The sequence below is a fragment of the Cynoglossus semilaevis genome, chromosome 20, assembly GCF_000523025.1.
Source record: "Cynoglossus semilaevis isolate Cse_v1.0 chromosome 20, Cse_v1.0, whole genome shotgun sequence".
In the NCBI taxonomy this organism is placed as follows: domain Eukaryota; kingdom Metazoa; phylum Chordata; class Actinopteri; order Pleuronectiformes; family Cynoglossidae; genus Cynoglossus; species Cynoglossus semilaevis.
Window position 1 is genome coordinate 8,131,804 of NC_024326.1, and position 15,097 is coordinate 8,146,900.

The window sequence follows — 15,097 nt, forward strand, 5'->3', positions numbered from 1 at the left end:
GCTGCACCTGCAGCTCTGATGCAACCTGACGGATGTGTTTCTCACTCCTGACAAATATCCAGGATAAACAAGGCAGGCTGCAGTCACGGCAGGCTCGTGCTGTCATCAAAACAAACCGTGGACACGCGGTGTACGTGGCTTAAACCCCTCTATTGACAGCCTAAGTCCACATCATTGTCTCATAAAGGGGACAATTGACAGGTCTTCCTGAGCGCCGCTCACACATAACTGACCCTCCATGTGAAAATATGTGAAGCATCCCATCCTTCCACAACAACAACAACAACTTTTGGCTGAAACGACGCTTTGCCGCTTCGCTGTCATCACACTGTGACTCAGGGCTTTTCCATGACAGAAGTTTGGAAACAAGGAAGTTTTGAAACAGAAGCTTGTCCCACATCAACCTGAGAAATACATGTTAAAGTGGTGTATATATTGTGTGTGGTTACAGTATGTACTGTGTGTTAATACACTAACATATGTATATAGTATATAAATATATGTTCAGCATACACAGATCCATTTATACATATATATTTATATTTAATCATATATTAATAAATGTGTGTTTGAATATACTCTTTTACACATGTGTATTTTATGTGTATTTCTGTATTCAAGTAAATATATGTGAGCGTGGGAACACACTAAGGCAGGCTCTGACTGGACCGACTGTGTTTTTAAGCACCAGCCCTCTTTGGGTCAACATGTGAGTGTTTTTCTCCACACACTGTTCTGTGGTCAGGAGGGGAGATGACTGCAGGTGGACCTGAAAATCTGATCCTTGCTTCACGTTTGACGAGGTTACCTAATCCCTTTTGTTCCACCTCAGAGTCTGTTTCAGAGATAGCTGAGCCCACTGTAAGAGAAAACCAGTGACGCAGAGAGGGACATTAAATGCTTCACTTATTTATTCATGGTTATTTAAAACAAAGCAAACCCTTGAAGGAGGTGAGAACTGAGCAAATACTGAACAAAGTCCAATTTGTCCAATTGGGTTCTGGTATTTTCTCATTTCACAGAACTATTGCAGTAGTTCATGCTGAGAGACAAACTCAGCTCATCCAGTTGTTATTGACTTATTTCCACTCATATTTGTGCTCATGTTTGTGCAGGTGGTGGCAAAGTCTGGTTCTAGGGCCAGGCATGGCATTGGAGACACTGAAAAGACTCTGAGTGAGAGGATCCATTAACCCTAATGTCCACTATAGGATTCAAACCTTTTCCTTTTAGGCAACATAGCTTCCGTCACTTCTGTAAGGTGATGTGACAACAGTATGAAGAACACAGAACACACTGCAATGTCTGTGGTTTTTAAACACGCCTGTGGATCAGTGTCCAATAAGACAGATCAGCCCTGAATGTCTTACGTAACAGACTTTCATGTCTTCTGTACGTTCTCCCCTGCAGAGAGCCCAGGAGGCGACCTGCAGAGGAAATGAATATTTTAATGTCTCGGCTCTGTTTAAAGGACAAGCCCGGCTCTCACAGGCCAGAGGATGAATAAATTATGAGCAGGAGGTTTGTGTGACAACAGCACTGCTCAGACAGTCACAACAACACACACCGGGAGGAAGTACACAACTCGGGCCTTGGCAGCTACTTCCAAATGGGATGCAAGTGAGTGATGACCACAGAGTTGTTGTGTAAACATGGTTTTCCCAGGTCAAATTCAAGCACTTACAAGGTCCATTTGCAGCTTTTAAAGCTATTAGAGAGAGAGAGACACCTTCATCGCAGGTCAGAGTTGTGTTTTAATACGTAAACTATTCTCTTAGCTGCTTTCTGCAAAAACAAAAACCCAGCTGCAGTTTTAATACATTTTAAAGATACTTAAATGCATTTATCAAGCGCTTTCGAGGATTTTAAAACATTTGTGAAAATCCAGGACCATTGTGTGCAGACATTAATTCCAATGCAGGTCTGTGTCGTTCACTTCTTATGAGCACAGTTCGAAATAGGGATTTATTGAGAAAGTGCGCCGCACGGTGGTCAAAAGTGAACTCGATACAGTGTGTTTTTGTTCTGCATTTTAGTTTTACCAGTAAATTTCTGCATAAAATAAATTATCTTTTTTGGTCAGGTTTGTGAGGAGCAAATTTAGTTAAGCTTTATTGAATTTAATTGTAATTTTATAGGTTTTTGCTTGTATGTTTTTTTCCCTGTAAAACTTAAATGGGTCAATCATCACAAATAAGTCGGACAAGTCGTTAATTTGTGGACGTTGAAAATTACTTTTTAAATTTATATACCTTTATATCAGATCTGAAAACATGTGGCTCAAGGTATCCCCAATTCAAACAACATTAAACTATAGCTGCAGACTGATATAATTTATTTCTAACAAGATTGTGAGAAATAAATTATATCTCACACAAACACGGAAAGCAAAAATATATAACCAAAGTTTGAGAAACATACATTAGAAAACACCATAATACTACCCCTTGTTATTTGTGTGGCCACAAGTATTATATATTAAATATATTATATATCTATCTATATATACAAAACAAGAATGGAGACAATTTGTTTAAAAATTTTCCCAACACATCTTTATAAACCCTGGGTAAAAATTACAACATTCCCATGACGTTACTAAAAAGACACAACCCTGATTAAGGCACAATGACAAGGAAACATATATTGCAGTTAAAAAATGTCCAGTAAGGTAGTAGCTTCTTCCATTATTATTACAGTGACAAAAGTAACACATTAGTGGTTCAAATAATAAAACTTCTAAAATTACTTTAATGCAATCTGAAAGTATAATAAAACTAAAATTACTTTAATGCAATCTGAAAGACAACAACCTCAGAAAAAACATCAACCTCTGAAAACAAAAAAAGAAACCTCCTGAATTAGTTCTTCTGTGAATATTTACAGTTTATCTGCAAAGAGTGTCCTTCACATCAGACTGTAAAATGGTTATTTACATTATAGTACCCTTTTATATTGGTGTCAAAACATACGTTTTTCTTTATACGTGCAATAAAAAATGCACCAGAAATACCAATAAATCAGAGATTAAATAAAATTGGAACAATATATGCAAATTAGATACAAGTGGATAAATAAAAGACATTAATGACATTGTAGTTTGTGTCTGTGACAAAAGCAAAACAAGACAAAAAGTAACAGTAAATAACTACTAAGAATTTTCTCAGGTTAGGAAATTGTGGTATATGTTGTAAAAAAAAACAAAATTTATTTCCTAAATTTCTCCCCAGACAGAGATGTAAAAACAGGTAAAAGCCATGTTTTGACTTGAGAACTGTGTGGCCCGTTGTCAAAACAAGATAAAATCCTTCATTCATTGATTCTCTCTTTAGAGATAATGATAGTTAGAACCAACTCTGTGATTGCAATAGAGACGTTTTGACTAATTTGGAATGTAAGTGATGATGTTGTCACAAACTAACAAACAATAAAATCGAATTCTTGATTTTAGGACTGTAACTCCCCAGTGTCTAGGTTTTTTAGTGGGACTGTTTGTTCCATTGACATGACATTTTAACTATATCAAAATTTTCCAAGTCCAAAAAATACCAATCCTTCATTACAGAAGTTTCCATCTAACTATTTGTGTCAGGTGAGGAGGTGAAGGGAAGATTCTGTTCCGCTCCAGTCCTGCACTGACATCAGGCCTGACCTGCAGCGTGACAAGGAGCCTGAGGATCTGAAGTTGACAACCGTGTGTGTGTGTGTGTGTGAAGTCGGAGATATTCTCTAGCATCAGGGACATTTCTGAGCGACTTCTGTGCATAGCAGCGGCCAAGACAATGGTGACGACGATGATGAGCGTGTGAGTAAACACAGAAACTGCTTGGCTCACAGCCACAGACAAAGTGTAAAGTTACTGTTCATGGTCCAAGCTTTTCAGTAGTTAAGGAGCCGCTCCCTCTCTGTACCAGCGTAGCGCTGGTTCGCAGCAAAAACCTTTGCTTTGTTCAACGAAGGACCTGTAAATGTGGAAAGAAAAAAATACAAATATAAATCATATATATGTATATAAATATATATTTAAATCCATACATTCATACATCTTTATAAAATGCGTCAAATTTGTGATTTAGCCAAATCCATTTCCTACTAGTGAATGTCAGCACTGACCTATATAACTGAGCAGCACAGGAAGGAAGATGAGGCCGTGTGCAGCCCCTAGCAGCACAATGGCCAGATACATCCTGAAGTAGAAAACCTGGAAGATCTGCGACTTGGAGAGAGCCAAAATCAAGATACCGCCAAACTTTGTTAACGTGATGCCACTGAATACCTGTAGGGGTGGGGAAATAAAAAAATTAATGAACAAATATTGGATGAGATTTATTAGATTATTTACTCCTGGTCATAAATAAATGAACAAATATTGGATGAGGTTTATTAGATTATTTACTCCTGGTCATACTGCAGAGACTTACAGAACTGCCCATGTGAGCCAGAGCCTCTTCTGCTCGTTCCACTCTGTTCTTCTTCACACTGATGGAAAAAGCTCGAACGATGTGGCTGCAGAACTCCACGGAGATTCCACAACTCTGCAACGGCCAGTGAGGAACGAGGAGTCAGCACAGACAACGGCAGCATGGTATCACCACTGAACATTCACACTCAACAGGACAAGAGTTCATGAAAGAACAGGAGACCAAACCATGTTAAGTATAAAAACATCATTTTCCTCTGGGACTCAAACCAGTGACCTTCTGATGCAACTGACATTACTGTTACTGTGTGGTTCTCACCATGACCAGATTGACCAGTGAGACAGCGTTGAGGCTGATGTCCCACAACCACATGACACCGAACATGTTGACGAGGATCATGGCGATGGTGATGCTGACCAGCGCGGCCGACCACAGCTCGAAGCCAAGCAAAATCGCCGTGACCACAAATATGGAGGACAGTGAGATGCTGAGGTTCAGGGCGGTGTCGTAGGCAATGGTGAGGTACTGCTCGTAAAAGACGTAGAAGACGCTGGAATAAAGAGACAGGTATTCACCACATGTGAGTATTTGAACTGTTTCAGAACAAAAGTCCAATCTGCATTATCTTATTTATTTGTAGATTGGCATGAACAACAGCAGACATGAAGGTCAACATAAGGTCAAACCCACCCCATTACCTCTGACCTACTTTATCCCTACAACATTACCTTGAACTTTGTATTCAAACCAACTCAACGTCACTATCTCAGCTTAGAAAACCAAAGAAGTCAGACCCTAACACACCTCATCAGAGTTGAACAGCAGGACGTACCTGTAGGCGAACACTTTGTGGTTCACGGACTGTGTGATATTTTCTGACAGCTTTCGGGCCATTTTCATAGCGTGGATGAAGTCCGGGGATTCTTTGAGGATGGTGTGGTACGACATGAAGTAACTTCCTCCCACTCCTGTGTTGTCTGGATACAGATCCACTGCTGTGGCATAAGCTGCATGGCCACTGGGGGTGCAACAGGACAACACGTTTAGTAAATGGTGGCGGTAAAGAGACAAACTCTAAGGTACTGTAAATAAGTCCCATCCACTCTGCCACTGTGTCACTTCACATTGTTGACAAAGTCTTTCAGACAGAGCTTCTTAATTACCCTTTTCCACACTTGATGTTGGGATTGTCTGAGAGGAACATGGGCAGAAACTTCATGAAGTCTTCTCCCTCAGGTCTGTGTTTTCCGGCATCTGTCATGGGCCGACAGCGCACACAGGTGTTGTTCACAACTGAAAAAGCAAGAATAAAAGGAAAAATGTTACCCTTCAGTACTAGATATTGATGGACACGTGGATCAGGACGATCTGAAAATACACCAAAACCTAAGAACATTCTTCGTTAGTCAAAAGAAAAAATAACCAACATCTCCCACAGTTATTCCAGTTGTTTTGTATGTGGCTTAATTTAAATTCACAAAGAACGCCTGTTTCCGCTGGGTAACACATTACCTGAGGCGTTGCAGAAAGCTCCACTGTCGTTATAATATCTACAGCAGCTGGACTGAGGCTTCACCCAGTCAAAGTAGTCGTCCAGCCAGGAGGAAGGAGTGTTAGCGATGGTAGAGCTGGAACGTATGAAACAAAGCCGATGTGAGAAGTCAGAAAAAAAAAAGAAGATCTTTTTTAATTTTATTGCAGAAGAGACGTACTAGTTACTGATGAGTGAGGCGAAGTAAATCTGCTGCACCACAGAGTTGTTGTTGCAGCCCACGCCTCCACATACAACGTTTTGACCCTCAGGGCTGCTGTAGTTCAAACCTTCTTCCACCACAAAGTACACAGGAGCGCCAGTGTGAAGATACTCACTCAGGTTTCTGAAGTAGTTTAGCACGTACGAGTCCTGCATTCAGAGACAGATGATCAGTTTGGCCCACCACTGATTATAAGTCAATAATAATAAATGGCTTCTTGATCACAATGTTATTATAAAAAAAACTACACAGACTTACATCAGGCATTGATAATTTCTGGTCCAGTCCAATCTCTACTTTGTTCACTACAGCGACGCTAAAGGAGAGCATACCTACAAACACTGCCACCTGATTGACGGAAACACAAATAACACAATTTAATCGAGGAACCAAATTATTTCCCGACGTGCTACTTATTAATGTAGTCACATAAACACACAAACTGGCCAATACTTACAATTATTGGTCGAACCCACTCTTTGAGGATGAATGGGGCGTAGACTTTCTTAAAGAAGCGGAACAGGATGCTGTCTGTCTTTGTCTCTTGACCTTCTGGAAGCTTGACACAGCACATGATGTCCAGACGATTTGCCTTTTAAAGATAACAGACAACAACAACAAGGATCTTTACAAACCTTGAGAAATATCTTAAATGTGTTTACAGGGGCATGGAGACTGAAAATCAAAAAGTCACAGACAATGCTCTGGATATAAAACAATTGAACCTGTATCTGGGCTAATACAGAGATTTTAACATATTTTTAATGGCATGTAAATCCTACCAATATTATTCCAAAGAGGCCTAAAGACAACCCCAAAACAAAAACAAAACAAAAAAACAAAGAAAAAAAAGTCACCTCCTGTCTTCTGGCATCCAAACCAAGTAAGCTGACAAAGCAGCTGATCTGCAGGAGGAAATCAATAAAAACAGCTAAGCCAGCAAAGAGGGAGAATGTCCTGACTGCAGGCATGTTAGACAAGGCTCCTGCAAAAAGAACAGAGTCGACAACTCTGTCAGTGACATGAAGACACCTTTCTTGATTCAACACAAACAGCAGATGATTGTTTGAAATGCATTTTTCATTCTGTGTGTACGTGACATGAAATGAAATGAACGGTCAGGTTTACCCAGGAAGAAGGCCACGGTTTCAGAGAAGGACGAGAGAAACATGCTTGGTGCAACATCCCCAAGAATTCGTCCAATCTGTTGGTGAAGTTCCTCATGTGCCATTCGCTCATCCCGCTGTTCGAAAAACATAGAAATAATTAACTTACAGTAATAAAAAAACATGTAGCTAACAATATAAACAGATGTTTGTTTTGGTTGTGAAGATTAAAGTTTACCTGATACGTCTGCACTATGATAAAGATGTTGTCCACTCCGACAGCCAGCACCAGGAAGGGTATGACCTCGATGACAATGAGAGTGAGCGGTATTCCAGCATAGCTGAAGATTCCCAATGAGGAGGACACGGAGCTAAGCACAATCAGGATACCAGCTATTCCCAGAGATATCTTGGAGTCCACCTGGGGATGCAAAAAGAAATGATTCAGACTTCATTTTCATTCATCTCAGGAAGTTGTAGAGTCTGCAATACTTTTCTAAAATTAGAGGTGTTACGTCAGCAACAGGAGAGATCAGTAAAACGGCACAGGGGAAGCTCAAAACCACATGATGCTAATGTGCAGTGTCTGCTGAAAATAAACATGATTACACTGATGTAAGACTTTGGTCTCTCACCAAGAGTCTCCTGAAGCTCTGGATGTGACCCAGAGCCAGAGAGATGTACAGGAACATGATGGCGTAGCTGATGACAATGGTGCTGATGTCACTGTTGCTCTCTCTGTCAAGCTCGTCTTCAATGCTCCTCTCTGCACTGAAGGCTATGGTCAGGTTGGGGTTTTGGTAGTTCTTCATAAATTTGATGAATCTGAAATGTGCACAAACAAACTGTGTGAGCACAAATAACACTGGCTTTGTCAGGGACAGATTTATGAACATCATGAAGCCCTACTCTTTCTCCCAGGCCAGAGCTTTTCCCATCCTCACGGTGTCATTCAGGTAGTTGTTGATGGGAAAGGTGATCACGAGCGCAGTGGCATTGTTGTAGTTGGTCTCTGTACAACAGGGTAAACATATGCACTTTAACAATTAAATAACAAAACTCCTTTTCACGTCCCTTTGCCTAACGGAACTCTTCAACCTAAACTAGGTGCTATTCCCATTATACAATGAAAGTAAAATTACAAATCAGTGCAATGTCTCCATTCTTTAAATTTTAATTCATTTGGCCTTTGCTGCACCCTCTGTAATAGCCCCACTAAAGGGATCCCACCTCCAACTTTAGAACCACTGCTGTACGGGAAGAGAGGAAAACACTTTTCCACCACATGCTGGAAAGGTTATTTCAATGAGACACATTTTGGGAAAACTCAGCACTGAGTAATAAAAAAAGCTCACCGTCATATCCTCCGAGGGCAAGCCATGGAAAGATTGGTCCGCCAAATGTCCCTAAACAAGGGTCATGGAGGTTTGTGGTGTCATTGAGAGATGCTGGTGCACTAAATTGAAAATGAAAAGCAGTTAGAAAACTCTTTATAACCATGTTTGGTGAAAATAATCATAGTATGACAACAAAAACCACAATTTGCTCATTTCCTTTCATTTCCTTAATTACTCAGAAAACATGCATACAGATTAGTGAGGACATTACAAGACGATCAATGTCAAACCACGGTACACTGGAGACTGTGACGCTGGACTCTACAGGCTCACTTGAAATGGGAAAGGAAACTAAAGAATTGAGGAAAGGAACAAAAATCACCTGACACAGTAAAGGAAGTGACTGTGATAGTCAGCATAGACATAGAATTCATCTCCATTCATGTGGTCAAGCACAGTGTGGCTATTCTGGAAGTAGTTAAGGACGCTCAGGATGGTGCAGTTGTTGTTGTATGGGGCCAGTGGAGCCAAACAGATGTCCTTCAGGGTTACGTTCTGACCTTCATACGTGGCTACAATGTCTTCAACCCCAAGCTGTAAATCCAGCACCTGCAGGGTGACCAAAAAAGCAATCAAAATGTGGAAGTGCAAACAAAACGTTTTCACAGAACTGCAGCAGCTTTTAGAAAACACACTCTGGACTGGACTCACCTGATGCAGGATGTCTTTAGTCAGTATGGCTTTGAAAGGGATGTCATCTCCCACAGGGTACGGCGAGAAGATGTCAGTGATGTTGAGTGGAGTTGTTATTATGAGCTGTGCTGTTCTAAAGAAAGGTCCAAAGTGGCTGTCAAAATAGTCCTTCTCTTGGCGAGCCTGACTACTGGGGGAGGACCACAGCTCCACAGGGTCCGTGGTGATGCGCATATAGAGAAGCCCTCCAGAGAACGCTGTAACAAGGATCACAGTTCCTAGGATGACCACAAAGGGGAAGCGTACGCAGAAGGAACCCCAGGAACTGAAGGCGATCTGCAGTGCATTCTCGAAGCGTTCACCAAGGGTTTCACAACATGATGCATTGACTAAGAAGAGAAGAAGAATTACTCGACAAAGAACAATTGACACAGTACATATATATTGTTTATATATATATATTTACTTAAAAGGAAAAATAATACAAATACCAGTAAGGCTGTTAATATTTAGGAAAATATAACTATACCTAGTTCAGGACTTTCACCGTTCAGAGACACTGAGTTGTTACTGTCCAGTATAGGGCCATACTCAGACATGAATGTCCTTTTCCTGTTAACACAAAAGAACAAAATTTTGACCTTGTGCAACAAAGACAAAATGCTTTTTATTAAATTTCCTAAAGTGGAAGCAGTAAGAAGCCACAGGAACAAAATTTTGACCTTGTGCTGTTAGCAACAAAGACAAAATGCTTTTTATTTAATTTCCTAAAGTGGAAGCAGTAAGAAGCCTCTCACCTGTAACACCACGCCGCCAGTACAGCTCCAAAAAAGAGAAGCAGGAAGGCCATGTAAGAGATCCACATGATGACAGTCATGGCGTCGATACCAAAGATGGTCCACGGTGGGATCGGAGGAGGTGGGACCGGTCTGGGTCCACAGACGTCACTGCAGTCCTGACAGGAGCAGGGAGCTGAACCGTCCTCTAACTCATCACTGCAAGCATAGGTCTTGTTGTTCATGGGGTCGTAACCATGCACAGGGACATCTAAAACAGCAAAAAAGAGAATATCATTGGTCATCTGTGCAAAAAAAAAAAGTGACAGATAAAATGCTTTGCAGAACTAATTAATTTACCTGAGAATATAGGGATGATGGGGAAGGGAGTCTGTTTGTTGTCGATATTAAACATGTACTGGATCCAGTTCGTAGCGTTGCAGTCCTTTGCCTCTTTACCACACAGTAATGACAAGACCTTTGCATTGGTTGACGGTGCCTGCACGTCCTTACAAGCATTGTACATCGCTGAAAAAAGGTTCAGTTTAATCATTAACCAGTATCATTTTTACTGCCAGTTAGAATCAGCATGAGTCTTTTTTTTATTTGACTGGAAAAAAAAAGATAGACTTGTGACCGTAAGTTAACCAGAGAATTACACAATTGAGAGGAGCATGACTTCATGTCATACTAGGTGAAAGAAGTTTAATCAGCACATTTCTCCTGCAGGGTAAACATGGCTGTTTTTATAAGTACAGTTAGAGTCACACAGTCAGGCTCAGCGTGTGTGTGTGTGCGCGTGTTGATCCAAACCTGCATGTGAACTCACCATTAGAAAAGCTTTCTCCAATATAGTACTGTACTTCAGTTACACTGGAGTCCACGATCTGTGTGGCGTTCATGAACCGACTCTGGTGGGGGCTGCATGTCAGCTCACAGAACAAACTCATCAGATTGAAGAAACAGGCCGGACACCTTGTGCAGGGTTGGAGAGAAGTGTGGGAATTAAGAGAAAGTTTTTTTTTTGCAGTCTAGAGTAAAACAGCTCCGAAATAGAAAATTACATGTTAAATGTAATGAAGATGAGCATATGTGTCGACCTCTGCAGGTTACAGAGACATGTTACGTCCTGTAGGACATTCCGTCCTGACTGTTTGTCATGCAAGACCAAGGCAGGAAGAGAGGCTGCAGTAGCTTTTGAGCAGCAGATTGGCAAAGGGAGGAGGGGTGGCGGGGGGGTGAACAGTCTACTCCCTGTGTTCACAAAGCTTGTCATGTGCTTCATTAGATAATAGAGAACTGCAGAACTGTAACTGGAACTTACCGAGAGAGATACTGCAGGGGCACTTGCAAACTCCCGTAGAGAGTCTTCAGCTGGTTCACGTCACAACAGAGGCTTCGGTTTCCGTAGTTGTATCCTGGACATATTTCCTAAACACAAACACAAGGGATGATTTTTCTTTGTAAAACTCGCTGGAATGCAGTGATTCTTGTAATAAAAAATAAAAATTAGAAAACCATAAGAAAATAAAGATGAGTATTTTCCAGGTGTTTTGATCAGTAGTAAAGCAATGTGAATCTCTAGCATCCATATGTTTTTATGTAAAGTGCCAAAATGCAAGCTTCTGCATCCAGAGATTTTGCCTAATAGTATAAAATTATTCTCTAATTGTGCTAATTTGAAATGTGGTACAAATGAATGCTGTAAAAATCTTTTTAACAATACCAAGTTAAAAACTAAAAGAAAAAGTACCGCGAGAACATCATAGCCCTCAGGTTCTAGTGGGCGGGGGGGACCGGTGTCATTGCAGTTGTACTTTTTCCCTGGCACCGATGTAGACTCTCCACACTCACCGTACCATACACAGTGCTGAGCTGCAACCTGAAAATCAGACAAAAAGAAACAGAGGAAAAATTCAGTTTCATAGAAATTACAGTCCAATGTCAAATTTTTTTCTCACTTCTGCTTTTTCATCTGGCAGCCTAGAAAGAGTCACATTTGTATTTAACATTATTTTATTTAAGGAAAAACAAGGTCCCATTTCCATAGTAACATTACAGAAACCACTTACTTTAAATGTTTTTATTTTATTTATGTTGACGTAGGGTTTCCGTTGCTCCTCTTCTTTAGTCTCAGAGCTGTCATGTGATTGTGGTTGAGTGGCGAGTGACTAAGGGAAGTTAATTCACTTACTCTACAATCTGTTGTACCCAGTGTCTCACTCTGTCCGACTTGTGCCTGGTGTGACTAAGTTCAAGGGGAGCAAAGACTCTCTAAACAGCCACTGATCAGCTCACTGCTCCAATTCAAGACACAACAACACAAGATGTTTCTTGTTTCTGTTTTTAAAAAATATGTCACACAATTGATTTTGATCCTCGGTTCAGTTGCAATTACTTGTTTTCTGTAAAACTACACAAAGCACAACCTGCTGTACAATCCCTTTTTCTTTTTTTAAATATTAAATTCCACTTCCTCCTCTCCTGACCAGGTAGTGGTTAAGCAGATGGCCTGTGCTGTGACCTATTTACCTCAAAGCATGGGGGCAAACGGTGCACTGAATGAGGATTAGTCCAAAGTAATCAAGTGACTGTTAAAATCTGTCTACACCAAAGAACAGTTATAACTTAAGATTTCATAAACTTTTTTCATCAGAAACCAACATGTAAGAGACAACTTTCCCCTAACTCCCAGGTTCTAAGTAACTAATTTTGCTTAGATGTTCAACAATGAACTTTACTAGAGTGTTACTTGTTTTAATTACTTGCAACTAGCAACTAATTTCTTACATGTTACATTTGAAAAGTGAGATGAGGAATGATTTATTGGACTCTTTTGTATATGTTTATGCCCTGTCTTATCCAGAACATCAGAATGCAAAGTTTAATTTCCTCATTTATATTTGATAAAAGAAATACAACCAAATGGAGCCTTTGGGTCAGAGGTCGACAGGCCAGTGTTGGTCACATGATGTACATATTTGTCTTATCATAATAAAACAAAAAGCTGCTCCTCCCTCCTTCGTCCAAATGTGCTTTCACATATAATGGCTCCCACCTCTTCTCACTTCACTATCTGGTGGTGACTGAGGTCACACTAAAACAACTTTACCACAAATATTTATAAATAAATGTACATCTGGTAACTGGTAAAGACACAATTTATACATTAACATATTGTGTTAGGATTTGTTATCTTATCTATTGTTGATATTTGTTTTAATAATTTCTCTGTTTAGCACTTCTCGGATTCAGGTTTATGTTTCATTGCAGATTCGTCTTCTTCTTTTGCATATATACATAAAAAGGAGAAAATGCTTAAAAGCAAAAAAGTCGTTTTATACCCAGTTTATCACGCCAGCTGCGATAAACTTTCAGTTAATTCATGTGTCATAAGTTTATTTTAATAGAAATAGTTGTGTATAAAGCAGTTATTCGGTCAGGTGGGAGGTTTAGCCTCCTGTGTTTACACGACAATAACTGCACTGACTGTGAAGCTAATGAAGGGCAGTTTCACACATGACGACCCTCAAACAGCAGTGGAATGATAGCGACGTTACTTTAGCTTCTAAAACACAGAATACTAAACACATTTTTCTATGGAATAAAAAAACAGTTAGACCAATTCAACAATTAAATCCATTCTCGTCAGTGCTAACGCTGCTACTGTGCGTTTTAACTCAATTTTTCCCAACATTTAGCCAACATTGATCTCAAACTACAGTAGTCCTTGTTCCGGTTCTTTAGCTAGCCAGAATCCTAAAAATCTAGATCAACCAGACAGGCGGTCTCGTTACCAACCTCAGGTAAACATCACAACAGCAGCATAAGCCGGAGCTGAGTCATGTTTTAGTCACATGAGCATGAACAGAAATAAATACTTACCCACTGAAAGTATCCGTCTAACAGAAGTAAAACGAATAGAAGGGCTGAGAATGACTTTATCCTCTTTAGCGGCCCCATCCTCGTCAATGTACAGACTAAATCCAGGACACCGTGTAGCCAAAGTTTCACATATGATCACCGCTTCTTCTTCACGCGATCATATAGTTGTGACAGACCGTTGCCTCGCTACTGCCACCAAGCGATGACAGCATACACTGCACCTCTGATGACAATGCAGAGGACATGACGTTGAATGTTTGAGTTTACATTGATTTGTTATATATAAAAAATTACAAAAAAGCGCAACCGTTGAAAAAACATTTTTACTTTTATATGTTTATATAGGTATAACGTTAATTATTATTCTTATTAAAGTGGAATGTAACGATTGCCACTGCTACTGAATTTGAATTTTACAAAAAAGTTATCTCTATTTTCTCTATTTCTATCTATCTAGAGATCAAAGGTGGATGAAATTCTCTTAAAAATGCTGAAACCTTTAATGTGTTTTGATGATGTCACTACATAGAAATGAGAGGAACAAAATGCACTGAAGCATTAATTGTGAATGTCAGCTATTGTAAAACACCATGGTGACAACCTGTGACATGTCTGCCATTATTTAAATTAAACCTAAACTGTTTTTTTAAAGATTTTAACTATTTTCTGAAATATAGGGCAGCATATTTAAAAGGCCTATATATTTACAAGGCCTGGCAGAAAAAAGTAAGCAAGGATGAATGAATTAACAAATGAATGAAAACGTGTGAATGCATCAACTTGGTTGGTGCTATTGTTATCACTGGATCTGCCAATCAGATTTGATCAAAGGACTTTAAGATAATGAAGCGAAGCCAAGCAGTCTGTCTTCTTTCTTTATAATTTTTTACTTTTTAAACAGTGCTTATGGTGTGTATACCATACTGTAGTATAATAGGTTATATTTATAATCAGTGCCTAAAAGCAGGTTGAGGACTGATTTTCAGGAAGTGAATGGGCCTCACTGATGGACTTTGTCATTACAACTGTAAACAGTCAGAGGTTTTGGCTGATACCTAATGACGACCCTTGATTGGCTCATCACCGCTGGATTTAATCCCATTCCAGTGCACAAATCACTCAGCA

The 15,097-nt window shown here is 39.9% G+C and overlaps 1 protein-coding gene across 1 annotated transcript; it reads right to left on the reverse strand.

Moving 5' to 3' along the window:
• Positions 1-2,768: 2,768 nt before the first annotated feature.
• On the reverse strand, positions 2,769-14,243 carry npc1 (Niemann-Pick disease, type C1). The gene is made up of 25 exons (XM_008334402.3): positions 13,973-14,243; positions 11,841-11,969; positions 11,412-11,518; positions 10,917-11,062; positions 10,448-10,615; positions 10,109-10,358; positions 9,841-9,923; positions 9,330-9,700; positions 9,001-9,227; positions 8,637-8,737; positions 8,191-8,293; positions 7,917-8,106; positions 7,520-7,702; positions 7,304-7,418; positions 7,033-7,160; positions 6,633-6,767; positions 6,434-6,523; positions 6,134-6,324; positions 5,934-6,049; positions 5,585-5,714; positions 5,254-5,439; positions 4,740-4,971; positions 4,422-4,535; positions 4,114-4,276; positions 2,769-3,962 (listed from the first exon to the last, which is right to left on the reverse strand). Exons 1-25 carry the CDS (start codon positions 14,048-14,050, stop codon positions 3,880-3,882), a joined length of 3,819 nt encoding a protein of 1,272 aa, XP_008332624.1. The 5' UTR covers positions 14,051-14,243; the 3' UTR covers positions 2,769-3,879.
• Positions 14,244-15,097: the final 854 nt, after the last annotated feature.